General features: G+C 34.2%; 1 protein-coding gene across 1 annotated transcript in view; it reads left to right on the forward strand.

Moving 5' to 3' along the window:
• The window catches only part of COL5A2 (collagen type V alpha 2 chain), a 148,005-nt gene that overhangs the window by 120,013 nt on the left and 13,597 nt on the right, over nucleotides 1-14,395 (forward strand). Inside the window, exons 30-45 of the mRNA XM_017518965.2 lie at nucleotides 121-174; nucleotides 993-1,046; nucleotides 2,865-2,909; nucleotides 3,232-3,330; nucleotides 4,327-4,434; nucleotides 4,713-4,766; nucleotides 7,252-7,305; nucleotides 7,521-7,574; nucleotides 7,992-8,045; nucleotides 8,467-8,574; nucleotides 8,678-8,731; nucleotides 9,249-9,302; nucleotides 9,978-10,139; nucleotides 10,796-10,903; nucleotides 12,016-12,123; nucleotides 13,214-13,267. Coding sequence (XP_017374454.1) covers nucleotides 121-174; nucleotides 993-1,046; nucleotides 2,865-2,909; nucleotides 3,232-3,330; nucleotides 4,327-4,434; nucleotides 4,713-4,766; nucleotides 7,252-7,305; nucleotides 7,521-7,574; nucleotides 7,992-8,045; nucleotides 8,467-8,574; nucleotides 8,678-8,731; nucleotides 9,249-9,302; nucleotides 9,978-10,139; nucleotides 10,796-10,903; nucleotides 12,016-12,123; nucleotides 13,214-13,267 — 1,224 coding nt within the window. The remainder of the gene's footprint in view (nucleotides 1-120; nucleotides 175-992; nucleotides 1,047-2,864; nucleotides 2,910-3,231; nucleotides 3,331-4,326; nucleotides 4,435-4,712; nucleotides 4,767-7,251; nucleotides 7,306-7,520; nucleotides 7,575-7,991; nucleotides 8,046-8,466; nucleotides 8,575-8,677; nucleotides 8,732-9,248; nucleotides 9,303-9,977; nucleotides 10,140-10,795; nucleotides 10,904-12,015; nucleotides 12,124-13,213; nucleotides 13,268-14,395) is intronic.

Below are 14,395 nucleotides of genomic sequence, written 5' to 3' on the forward strand. Positions count from 1 at the left end.
GAAAAACATGTGATTAGAAGAAATACAAAGAAACAGCAATACTTCTAGTGGTTCACATAGACAGGAAGCAGACAAAGATATGGCTATATTCACAATTTTTTTTTTTCCTGTACAACTTAGGGTTTAGCTGGTGAAAGAGGAGAACAGGGACCTCCAGGCCCCACAGGTTTTCAGGTATGTATTAATTCGGTTTTCCATTTCATCTTCCACTAACTGAAATGCTTTTAAATATATATATATAAAATATATGTTCAGAAGATTTTAAATTCTACAGTTTTCAAAAAGTCATTCCTCTTTTAGTAGATAACATAGATAAAATCAAACACTTTTGTTCAAAGTCAAGTAATGGACTTCTAAAAAAACTGATCAAAACCCCAAATTATGAACAAAGCAAATAAAAAAATAACAAGAAAACAATAAAAATATGTTAGGAATAAAATGTTCAATAATAAAAAATAAAAAAACAAAAAAGTAATAAAAAGATACCAGGAATAAACCGTTTCTGATATCTCAACCAAGTTGATTAAACCATTTTAAGGCTGATCTAGTTTTAACTGTCACAGTGACTAGAATTTTTTATTGAACAAATTTTCATAATTTACATATATCAATATGTATATTAATAAGAGGAATGATCATAATTTGTAAAAAAAGCTTTATGGATTGGCTTTAAATAATATTCTAGCAGTCTAAAATACTGTTCACAGAGCCATAAAAACTCAACAAATATGAAGAAACTCCTCTTATATTATCTCTTTTTTGCTAAGTGCTGTGCAGATGAAAATACAATCCTATGAATTGACTAGGTGTTGTGTTTTGTAATTTTTTTTTGTAATGCTTCTGAACAATATATTTTGCTTAAAATGTCTGAACAATATATTTTCCTTGAAAATATAGTCTTGGAGACTCCATGAATTGTAAAAGGTAAACTGTTAACACTGGTAGACTATTAAACTTTCACAGATGCACAATTTTATTCCCTTTCATTTTAGGGACTTCCTGGTCCTCCAGGGCCTCCTGGAGAAGGTGGAAAGCCAGGTGATCAAGTAAGTGTTTAAATAATAATAATGGCAACACCACATGTTGCTGGCTCAATTATCAGTTTCTGTGCATGAGGCTCTGTTGTGCTTTTCCTTTACATACATTATCTCTTTGAGTTCTCAAAACAGCTCTATATACTGGTACCATCATTATCTTTATCTTTATTTTATAGATGAGGAAAATTACAGATGTTAGATAACTTTCCCAAAGTCACACAGCTAATATGATTTCAATCCAGGTCATCTGCTTCCCCAGATGTGTTCTTAACCACTTATATAAACAGTTGTGAACGAATACTAACAATTTTATTCTGTCATTTTCCTGGCACATAGATTTATTTATTTTTCTTTGAGTGATTCATTTGTTAATTTAACCATTTCATAAATATTTGATGAACACTCTGTGTGCTTGGCTCTACAAAGCACTGGCCTGAACAAGCTGAACAAAATGGATCTGGACCTTGCCCTCCTTACAGTCTAGTAGGAGTCAAAGAGTATAGGACAATTACAATCATAGCAAGCTCTCAATGCTATGATAGGGGATACTATGATACTATGTTTATGGAAACAAAAAAGATGCACCTAAATAAGACTTGGGGGATTGAGGAAAAATTTTCCAGACAAAGTAATATATTAGATCTGAAGGATGAATGATGGTAAAAGTGAAGGAGGAAAGATAGGAAAAAACTCCAGGAGACGAGACAACCTTACTAAATCAGAGTGGGAAGTGTAATTTTGGGAGGGTAGAAAGAAGACTGGAGGGTGAATCAGGGGCCACATCATGGAGGGTTTTAATTTGATTCTAATTTGTTCTTCATCATTACAGTAATGGGAAGCTAAGGAAGTGTTTTAGGCTGGGTGCAGCGACTCATGCCTGTAATCCCAGCACTTTGGGAGGCTGAAGCAGGTGGATCACTTGGGGTCAGGAGTTCAAGACCAGCCTGGCCAACATGGTGAAACATTGCCTCTACTGAAAGTACAAAAATTAGCTGGGTGTGGTGGCACATGCCTGTAATCGCAGCTACTCAGGAGGCTGCCGCAGGAGGGCTTGAACCCAGGAGGCCGAGTTTTCAGTGAGCTTAAATCATGCCACTGTACTCTAGTCTGGGTGACAGAGCGAGAGTCCATCTCAAAGAAAAAAAGGTTTTTAAGGAAGGAATAATATGATCAGATTTGGCTTTTAGGGAGATCAGGCCACAATGAAGACAGTCCACTTCGGGGAAAAAATTGGAGGCCTATTTAATAAAGTTACCATCTTTATCAAATAAAGAAATTTCAAAATGAAAAACTTTCTTTGATTTAAGAACAAACTGAAACTTTTAATGTAGAAGCTACTGCACTAATTTGAATCCACTGTATCTAATAGAGTGCTTTGTCCGTATAATAGGCTCAAGATTTACTAAATTGAGTAGAATTGAATTGGTTCTATTTAAAAGATCAACTCTTTAGCACTTTTTATATAACTTTTCTTTATTTAAACTTTTTCATCTTCCATTAGTTAAAAAAAAAGACATTTAGCATGTATTTTGCTGCCTCTAAAAAAACGAATCCTCTATCTTTGTGAAATAGTATTTTGCATGTTCTCTCTCATTGCTGAAAATTAAGCATTCAGGTATAACACAAAGTTTTTTGGAAAAATATTTTCATCTAAAATATGTGATATTCTCTCATTTATAAAAATATATGTACTTTTCTTTCTTTAATATTGTTGGCTTATGCAGCCTTCTAATGGCACATGAATGGAAACTAGGTGTATGAACTGGAAAGTTTTCTGATAAATGCCTAAACTCAAAGCTCTTGTTCCATTAAAAAATGTATTTATAGGGTGTTCCTGGAGATCCCGGAGCTGTTGGCCCACTAGGACCTAGAGTAAGTATTTTAATCTTCACGATTAATTTTGTTTCCCACTGGCTTCAGTTTTAAAAGGTATCTTTTTAACTCTTAAACTGAGATTTATTTGAACCATTAAATTCTTTGACTAGATAAAAATCAATTTTGTGAGAAATGTTTTGTGCTATGAAACTAGCATATCCTTAAACTTCAAATTTATTTCTTATCACTAAATTAGAAACTTGAGCTTCAGTAATGTCTCATTTCTAAATGTTTCCCCGTAGAAGCAATTTCTCAGAAACATTTTAACCCATTTTTACATCAAGTATTGAGATTATTTGACATTCCAATTTTGTGCTAGGGAGAACGAGGAAATCCTGGGGAAAGAGGAGAACCAGGAATAACTGGACTCCCTGGTGAGAAGGGAATGGCTGGAGGACATGGTCCTGATGGCCCCAAAGTAAGTATCCTAGTGATCTCAGCATTTAAAAATTCTTTAAAAGTACTGCTCAATAAACACATGATGGTGGTAGAATGCATTTGTCATGTTTTGGAAAGATAATTCGATTACATCATTTTCTTTTTCCACAAATATTTAATGAGCGCTTACTAGGCTTTTTCCTTGCAACTAAAGTATTAGCTAAACAGAAGACTCTCTTCTGTGATGGGGATTGTGGTTTAGTGCACGCGATGATAGATTTCCATATACAAAAACATTCCTAATGTTTATGTACATTTTATTAGTGGCTTCTATGACTATGCAGAGGAAAGAAATAGAAAATTCCGTAATTTATTAGGAGGCTTTTATAATAATATGCTTCATTTTCCTTGTCTCAGGTCCCACAATTGTGCTTACTACATATGTGAAAATATGGAATTTTTGAAATCTGAAAATACAATGCATCATAAGGCAGAAATGTGTGCCATTTAGCGATTGGTGGAAGATAATGTGACCAACTTTAGGATAAACAAAGTAGAATTTTTCATGATCATGTGACATGAGACCCCTTAATATTTTCATGGTTAGAATGATTGATATGGTCTACTACAATTTAGATACTATATTAGCTGAAAAGCCAGGCAAATATCAAATATCAGTTTCATTAAAAAGATAATGAAATATTTCTCCAAATGTAATGTCTTTCTTTCTTAGTATCTTCTATTATGTTGCCAACAGAGAGGGGAAAAAAAGCAACTGTGTTATTTTTATTTGAATTAGTGTTCAATTGCCTCATAAAAGTTGAAAATGTAAACCAACAGTCAAAAAAGCAAATCTGATTTTTTAAATTTCAAAATTATCAACTCACGCAAAGACAACTATCTTAGATAAAAATATAAGCACTAAGTTGAACTACATAAAATTGCTGATATCAACTATTTTTGACCTGCTAAAAAGCAATTTCATTAGTTTAATCTTAATATATTGGTGTGGTCACTTAATGTTGGTTCATTTTAGGGCAGTCCAGGTCCATCTGGGACCCCTGGAGATACAGGTCCACCAGGTCTTCAAGGTATGCCAGGAGAAAGAGGAATTGCAGGAACTCCTGGCCCCAAGGGTGACAGAGTAAGTCTTTTNTTTTTTAAGTTCATTTATTCTTTCTACTGAAAGTGATTTTCTGAGCAGGTTTTATTTCTATCATCCTGAGTCACAAGTCATTCATTCATTCATTCATTCATTTTTCTAATAAATACTGAAAAAATGCACAGCATGAGCCACCATCCCAGGCTCAACTGGATACAACTAGGAAAATGGCAATTAACCCTTCACTCTCATGAAATTTACACACAAATGTGGGAAAAAGACAATTAAATGAATAAATTATATTTTGTGTGTTTTCCCAGGGTGGCATAGGAGAAAAAGGTGCTGAAGGCACAGCTGGAAATGATGGTGCCAGAGTAAGTAAAAGCATTCTTTTTCTAGCTGGGCTAGTAACCAACATTACAGTATCATATAAATTTGCCTGAACTTTCCAAAATAAAGTTAATAATGTTTCCTTGGTAGTCAGGAATTGGAGAATAATGACATGTGAGATCTGCTCACATGAATACCCAACAACGGGTATTTATTTTGCTTGCCCTGAATTAAATAGAGAAGCTTAAGTAAAAACACATTTATTGTCCCTATGAGATAGGTGCTTTAAGGGGGTAGGAGCCCTCTTTATCTTTCTCTATCATCTTTTTATTTCATATACGAGGGTTGTTTCTGTTAAAATGCTAATCTAGTGAGTTGGCCAATCCCTCATTCCAGCAATAGCAAGTAGAGCTTTGTGGAGTCACCAAAGCTGTGATAACTGTTTCTCAGTATACTGGATATTTGGGGTGAGAAATTTACTGCACAGTGAATCAACATTAATGTTTTCACTAATAAAGAGTTTGAATAAGCAGAATGTCAGGAAGGATGGCCGACCTCAAAGCATTGTTTGATGTCATGTCAGAAACTGACATTTAACAAGTGGTAGGTCTTTGAAATTAGAATGTATGTTTACAATTCCTGGGACAATCAGACTTGAAGGACAATATATTTTCAGACATAAATGATTTCCTCATGTAAGTGTAGCTAGTTACAATGGCTTTAACATCCATCATTTTCTGGAATAGTGCCTGATATTTGATGAATGATTTCTGTCTCAGTATGACATTGTTTGCTGTTAGTTGCCATGTGTGCCCTGGCAATAGCTGTTGTAACATAATGGAAGAGAACTGCTATTTGGTTCTACACATTGAGTAATTGTTAATATATTGGTTATAATAACTTTGGATTAAGAAAATATAGTGAAATGTAGTAGAAAAGTTTCACCTTAGGGTAATTAGTCCTTTTTATGCAAATTTAATTAATGATGCACCACTTCTTTTAACAATTTATGCACAAAAGATATACCTTGCCTTTTAGTTAAACCTGATATTTGATTAACATTTCAAAAATGGTCAAGTAAATCTGGTATGTTTTTAATATTTTACACCATAAATATCCTGGAATGAATAAGTAGTGCAGTACTATTTGTAGGAATGATGCATTGGTAGTTTGTTTTAAGGGAAACTTCAAAATGTGTATCTATTGTGCCTATGAACTAACTTTGAAATTGCAGTGTGCTAGGATCAGGATGTAAGCAATGACTGCTTTATTTTTAATGAGGATAATACATGGTTGCAGGAAAGAAACAGAGCAGAACACTTACTGTCATCAACACTTAATGTCATCTCATAGCAGGGAAAAAATAAATAACATGTTTTCTCTGTGTAAAAAATCTATAAACATAAGTAATGAAGTGATATTTATATTCCATCAAATCCTTTAGGGAATTGTATTATATAAATTGCAATATATGGAATATATGTATTTCTACTAATATGGAAGTATATTCCATTCTAGTCCCAGAGATTATAAGAACACAGATTTCTTATGTGCTTGTCAAAACTGTAAAATTAAAGTCATTTTTGTTGCTTAAGTTTCTTCAGTAATAAATACAGAAATTAAATGATAAAAGTATATTTGGGCTGCATATGCAGATATCAGATAAAGAACTTGTTTTAGAGAGGACTCCAATATTTCAGCAGTTTCAAGATTGTGATAATGTGTCAAGAAGACTCAGATTGTGTCCCCATGTATTAGCTGTCCTGTCCTCTAAGTGTTAGCTCTCTTATTCCCAGAAATCTCAAAGTAGCTGAGGTTTTAGGCTGTAAACCTTAGCTACTTTTCCTTTTCATCTAAAGAAAACTAAGCCAGGCATGGTGGCTTGTGCCTGTAGTCCCAGTTAGTCTGGAGTCTGAGATGGGAGGATCACTTGAGTCCAGGCCAAGAGTTCAAAGATGCACGTGCTGTGAGCACATCTGTGAATAGCCACTGCACTCCAGCCTGGACAATGTAGAGTGGAGACCTTGTGTCAAAACAGAAACAAAAACAAAAACAGACAAAAACCTAAAATGCCTTAACATGATTTCAATTTTTTAAAATAAAAGGTGATAATTTGCTATTATAGTTTAAGAATATAGTACTATATGCAAAAGAAGGAAAGCCTCTTTTCAATTTGTGGTCAAGTATCAGAATAAATTTTAGCAAAGCTAATTAGGCTAAGAAACAGAAACACTTTTGAAGCTTAACATTAATTTAGCCCTAATACCTGAAAACAGTTTCAGGTATGCATGAAGTTGAGCTGCATGAAAGAGATAAAATGCATGTGGAGAAAATATGATGGGAATGGTTTTAAACTAGACAGAAAAAATTTGAAAATATATACATTATATCATTTATTATAGCTAGTGATTTGCAAAAGCCCTCGTTATAACAAAATAGTCGTTTCTTTTTTGTTTGTTTATTTGCTTAAGCATGAAGATTTTTGTGCATCTTCTTCCCTCAATATGCCTATGTTCTCTTAATTGACAGGGTCTTCCGGGTCCTTTGGGCCCTCCAGGTCCTGCAGGTCCTACTGGAGAAAAGGTAAGTCACAAGTTTTTAATTTGTATACTCAAAATGATGAGTTTTGAATAGCTGGCTCTTTCATAAATCTTTCAATTTTATAACATATGGTAGCTGAGCAAGATCATTTCAGAGTTCTTTTCCACTGTCTCCCCCTACACAATGACGAGTATCCTAAAATTATATCCTGTTTAGTTGCTGCTTTGGACAATAACCATCTGAAATCTGCTTTCTAGGGTGAACCTGGTCCTCGAGGTCTAGTTGGCCCTCCAGGCTCCCGGGGCAATCCTGTAAGTGACAGTATTTTGGTGTTCTTTAGTGCAAGATTGAGCAATAAAACAATTCATCATTTGGTTTTGGTATTTATATACAACGATGCTTATTGATTTTAGGCTATTTATAACTTCCTGGTCTTTAGCTTTTGCATTTCTAATTACATTTAAAAATTACCTGCTATGCAATCTGCTAAGTCTAGTTAGATGGCTTGTTTACTAAATAATTTGGAGGCTGCTTTGAGACCTCTGACCTTGGGAATTTTGTTCTGTGACCTATATCTTTATATAATTCTTAAGGGTCTTTCTTGAGCAATATGTGTAATCTTTCTATATTTACATGACTAAATATCAAATTTATATGATCATATTTTAAAATATTGTTCCTGTTTAGAATAATGTGTGAAAGCTACGGTAATCTTTGTCTCCTTCTAGGGTTCTCGTGGTGAAAATGGCCCAACTGGAGCTGTTGGTTTTGCTGGACCCCAGGTATAATTTTCAAATATCCCTAATTTACAAGTAAATACTTCTCTTCTTATAATAAGTTTAATGATCATTGTCATATGTTTTTAAGACATGTTAATAATTCAGGAAAGTTTATAGTTTTCTAGACAATATTCTCATTTTCAATACATTTTTTATAGACTGGCACAAAACTCGAGTTTGTGCTAGTTGAGCTATTTGTTAAAATAAAAATGCGGTGGGATAACTTATTTTTCAGGCTGTCTTGAAAGATCTCATCAGAGTAGTTTTTTTTTCCTTTACTATGCTTTAATACTGATTAAAAAGCACTGTTTCACAATATATGATTAATTGATACATTAGTAATAATTACTAATTATTACTAATAGTAAAAATAATTTGCCTGTAAGTCTCAGAATCAATTGCTTGTTTATATAATTTCGTATAGGGTCCTGATGGACAGCCTGGAGTAAAAGGTGAACCTGGAGAGCCAGGACAGAAGGGAGATGCTGGTTCTCCTGGACCACAAGGGTTAGCAGGATCCCCTGGCCCTCATGTAAGTTAACAACAAAAAGGCTTAACTTGAATCAAGTGCCCCATGTTTGGAGTGTACGTAGAGCTCTTTTCACTACAATGCTCTTTTGTTTGTTTCTATTTAGGGTCCTAATGGTGTTCCTGGACTAAAAGGTGGTCGAGGAACCCAAGGTCCGCCTGTAAGTTTCTTTGATGTTCTGCAAAGTATGCATAGCTAATTCTAGTTATCTAGCGGTTCCTGGTCATGTAAAAGATAATTTTCATCTGAAGCTGTAATAACAAATTACTATCTGTATCAACTGTACTGTAGTGCAAAGGGCACTTAACTCAGATGGAGATTTAGGTTAAAATCAAGTTTATAATCTTGGAGACCCAGGTGCCTCATCTGTAATGTAAGTAATATATTATCTATATAAAAGAATAAACAATGTGAAAGCACTCTATTTAATTCAGTTACATAAAATATTAATGTGACTCTAGCACTACTTGCATGGCAAAAGAAAATAGTGCCCTTCCTGCCAGTTAATCTAGATTAATTCCCTCAAACATGAGATGCACTTGAAGAAAAAAGTTTATTGCTTGCAACATGAAAGGAAATCTAAAGGCTTCAGTCTTCCTGTGAAACAAATCTCAGGAAACTACATGTAACTAATTGATATTACTTTAAAATTTGCTTATATGATATTCTGTTTCTAGGGTGCTACAGGATTTCCTGGTTCTGCTGGCAGAGTTGGACCTCCAGGCCCTGCTGTAAGTCAACTTAGTGAGTCAAGTCACTAATAGTGAAATAATTACACACACGTATACATTTGAGTTATATTTATTACTTTATTTAATCCCTTAATGTTATGTTTTCTTATTTAACAACTCTTATCCCAATAATGCCAAGCAAATTTCAGCAAAGCAAATCATCCTTAGTAATCTAGTATTTCTTGGAGGAGCTAATTTGCAAGCTCTTTTTAATCCCAATGTTTGATTATTATTCCATTTAGATACTGAACACTTATAATATTATGTGCTAATAATCATTCTCTTCAGTTAAGATGTATCTACGAAACTTTCTTTAATAAATGTTATTTCATTATAAGATAAAATCATAAGAATAAATAATTATAACAGAATAAAATGTTGCATATTCATCATTGGAATGGAGCCTTAAATAAGTCTGAAAATTCAAGCAAGTTGCGCCACTCTTTAAAAATTATTCAAAGGAAATTGACTGCAAATGATATTTAGTTTTTACCCTGGGGAATGAATCTACAGCTGTGTTTTCTTTTATATAAATCCCATTGAATGACTGATTATCTCACAGGCAAAATGAACCTGCAGGCTTGGACATCTGCATCTGAGGCAGACAGCATTATCAGTCGCTCTTACTTGGCTTCCACTTTGCCCTCCTGTGTCTTTCTTTCTTTGTAATACTAGGGAGCTCCAGGACCCGCGGGGCCCTTAGGGGAACCTGGGAAGGAGGGACCTCCAGGTCTTCGTGGGGACCCTGGCTCTCATGGGCGTGTGGGAGATCGAGGACCAGCTGGTCCCCCTGGTGGTCCAGGAGACAAAGGGGACCCAGGAGAAGATGGGCAACCTGTAAGTTTGGCACATTTGTTCCAGACCACCTTCAACTGAGATATTTACAAATAGAAAGCCTTAATGATCAGTGCCACAAAAATGCTTGACTAATATGCTGGGCACATTCCTAAATTTTTAAAGTGCATTATGCCCTATAGATTTTAATTTATAATTCTCTGCTTTAAGAAAAATGTATATATATATAGAGATAAAAATAGCAGTAATGGATATGATATCTAAATACTAAACAAAAAAATTAAATGTTCATTATTAATAACTTTAAAAAATAGCTGTATATTATATTTTAAATGCAAATACCTTTAAATATTGTGTTTAGATAAATATTTTTTCTTTATTTTTGAACTTTCTTTTTGTCTTTTTAAAAAGACAAAATATATTTCTCTGAAGTTACCTCTTTTATTATTATTTTATTGAGTATTATTCACATTAATCTTCAGTTTCTTTCCAACTGATGAGTTTCACCTTTAAATAATGTGTTAGAGGTTCTGTGTGGATTACAATTTATGACTACTCATATATACTGTGGTTTTGTGAAACAGAGAACTTATTTTTCATACTGAAAAACCTGTAAAGCTGTACCCAACTTATAGTAAATTCCGTGGGTATGGTTTTACCCTGAATAGTTTCAGATTTTAGTTTGTCCTCAATATTAGGGTCCAGATGGCCCCCCTGGTCCAGCTGGAACTACCGGGCAGAGAGGAATTGTTGGCATGCCTGGGCAACGTGGAGAGAGAGGCATGCCTGGCCTGCCAGGCCCAGCGGTGAGTAGCTGCGTCGGTCAATATTTTATATAATATGTGCAATACAAATTGTTTAGAGAATTGATTTTTCTTTTTTTGCTTGATGAATAGATTTAAGCAGTATTGTAAGGACATTAATTTTTGAGTATCTTAAAAACCTTTTGATTTTAAATGTCAAATTCTTAACTACCTTACAAAGTCTTTGAAAATATATATTTGTTTAACCCTGAGCTAGGAAAGTAGACAAATAAGGATATGGATTTTTGGTGACCTTTAAATCTTTCTTCAAAGATTAAAAGGATCCCTGGAGCTAGAGGAGGGGGATAATCTCCTGGTGAGTAGGTAGTGTCTTTTTAAGTAAACACGCTTAACGAAAACACCGTATTTCACAATAAACCATCAAAGGGAAGACATAGTTGAGCTAAAGTAATATTTGAGATGAATATGGGGTGAACACTAAAGAATGATCTGAAGGTAATCTCCTGTTCCCTGAAGGGTGCTTTAGAATTTTATATTCCTTGGAGTATGGATAAAAGTTAGATTCAAATTTGACTTTGAAGAGACTACATTTTACTGCTAAAAGATTACAGTGCTTGAAAAAATTAATGGTGTTTTTATATGGAATGTAGACAGAGAGATATATGGGATCTTGGAACTGGGAGGCATGTGGGTAGAAATATGAAACCAACAAAGTAGGAGTTAAGGGAAGTCTTACTGTTATCAGAAGAGAGCCAAGGACTTGAAAGTAAAATCTCTCAAGAGTGAGACCAAAGGGTCAGAACATAGAAATAAAATGAACAGACAAAGCAGAATTGAAAAAGGATGAGAGCGATGCAAATTCCAAAAGGGCAGCTAGAATCAACCATGGTGTACATGATTAGAACTCAAAATTGCACACCTGTGCTGGTGGCAAAAAATGGCTGGTTTTTGGTCCCTTAGATATGTCAGGAAGAATCTGATAGGAGGTGGGCATACCTCTAAGAAAGCATTGTAATTACATGGGTGTTGCAAGATAATGCAAAATTATTGTTACAGAGGGAGCCTGGAGGCACCATTTTGAAAACTTAGCTTTTATGGGAACTAGCGTTCTCCAATTTCTTCAGAAGTATTTGACATTTATACTTCTATTTCAGGGCACACCAGGAAAAGTAGGACCAACTGGTGCAACAGGAGATAAAGGTCCACCTGGACCTGTGGGACCCCCAGGTTCCAATGGTCCTGTAGGGGAACCTGGACCAGAAGTGAGTACTATAGTGAAAATAACTCTTCTCTTGTTATCTGAGTGTCATGGGAGCAATTTTTTCATTTAGCAATTGATTTAGAATTTGATTTAATATTTGACCTCAAGAAAGTTTCTTAGTAATGTTATTTGATGTACTCTACTTCCCTAGAGAGTTGGCTAAATGATGACATAAAGACAAGGTAACAGGATCGGTGTCTTTGCACTGACCTTCCTCTAGTCTGGAGCTAAGCATTTTAGTTCATTTAAGCTGTTGCCAAATTGTTTTGAAAGTGAAAGGACACATCCATTCATCTTTCCCCTTGTTATTATTTCATTTTGTAATGGCATGTTTATCAAAATTGCCAAGTTTTATGGTGATAGGATTAATATAGCTATTACAGCTTGCAAAAAGGGTAAAGTTAGTAGAGATGATTTTACTTAAGTATCACGATAAAGTAACATAATGGATGTCATGTTCCTTTAGGCACTTTTGAGAGGAAATCAGTTTTTGATAGGCAATTTGAGAAATTTAAAGGTTGGAATATCCTCTGTTCAGCGTTTTAAGGGGTCAATTATCAAACAGTTAATGTAACATTTTATTAAAAGAAGGAATCAATAACTTTTATAACAATGTTTGACCAAATAGTAAGGACATATTTATGATAAAAATCACAATAAAATAGAAAAGGAAGACTATATATTTCTTAAAGTAATTTAATATCATTGAAACAGTTATTTTATTTCAAAACTTTAAGGATATTATTTGAATAATCTTAAGAAGTAAATGTGGGAAAACCATTCATTGGTAATACAAGCAAAACAAAGTGGTAAGGATGTAATTGTTGTCTATTTCAAAGTATTTCAGGATTTTAATTTTTTCAAAATAAAAAATATAAATGAAGAATATGGATGAAGTAAGAATGTGTTAATATACAGTAATTCAAAATAATAAAAAAGAGGCAGAAACCTTTCTTCTGCTGACATTTCCATAAATGCTAATTTACAGTTTATAAAACAGGTGTAAAACATGCTGTCATTTTTCTGACAATTGGAATGAGAATTTTTTTATTACTCTGTTAAGTAGGTTTTCAAACTATTATTCTTTATAGGGTCCAGCTGGTAATGATGGTACCCCAGGACGGGATGGTGCTGTTGGAGAACGTGTAAGAGACATTTTGCTGATTAAAAAATCTAAAGTCAGACAAATCTGAAATATTTTTAATTTATATTAAAAACTATCATTTTTCCTCATAGCTCCAATGCAGCTGTGATTTTTCTGAATAACAATCTTTTTTGTAAGGTCATAATTTTTAAATCTTGTAAATGAAATGAGATTTGAATATGTATATATATAGTTGAAATAGTTGCAAAGGAAGTGAGTCCTGGTCAATTCTAAACATATAAGTGCTTTAAGTATTTTTTATTTTTGTTTTTTTGAGATGGAGTCTTGCTCTGTCTCCACGCTGGAGTGCAGTGGTATAATCTTGGTTCACTGCAACCTCCACCCCGGGGTTCAAGCGATTGTCCTGCCTCAGCCTCCTGAGTAGCTGGGACTACAGGTGCCTGCCACTTCGCCCAGCTAGTTTTTGTATTTTTAGTAGATACAGAGTTTCACTGTGTTGGCCAGGATGGTCTCGATTTCTTGACCTCATGATCGGCCCGCCTCGGCCTCCCAAAGTGCTGGGATTACAGGCATGAGCCACTATACCCGACCAAGTTTTTTTGTTTTTTTCCAAACCTTGAAATTGCTAATTTAGATTATTCAATTTATTATGTGTCTGTTCAGTAACCTAATTGCCAAAGTTTATCCAGGTTGATAATCAGTCAAATAAGACAATTTTGTCAGAAAATATGTAAATATATAGTCCATTTTTCAAGTCAAATATTTATATTTAGACATGTTCATATAACACTTACCTCACCTCTGACTTCTTAAGGAGACAAGTAATATTTGGAGCCTTGTCATAATTGGGTCATCTGGATAAAATAAAAAGGAGTCTCTTTATTTTCCTTATCCTTCTTAGCTTTATTCTCCAGAAAACTATGCATTCTGGAAAGGTCACTTAGCTCAGTGCCTAGAGGTATTTATTCCTTGAGACGTTGCATCATCATAAGATTGCGGATGGTATGATTTCTGCCTTTCTTTTGTAAAAACAGAAGAAGGTGGACTATTGAAGGGAAAGGAAGGAAGGATAATCACAATTTAGTTTTCTGAAAGAACACATATGGAGAGGAAAATCTAGAAGGTGGTTTCCTTGAAAATTTCTTTGTTTTCACAATCTTTGGAAAGT

The sequence above is a fragment of the Cebus imitator genome, unplaced genomic scaffold (assembly GCF_001604975.1).
Source record: "Cebus imitator isolate Cc_AM_T3 unplaced genomic scaffold, Cebus_imitator-1.0 Scaffold719, whole genome shotgun sequence".
Taxonomy (NCBI): domain Eukaryota; kingdom Metazoa; phylum Chordata; class Mammalia; order Primates; family Cebidae; genus Cebus; species Cebus imitator.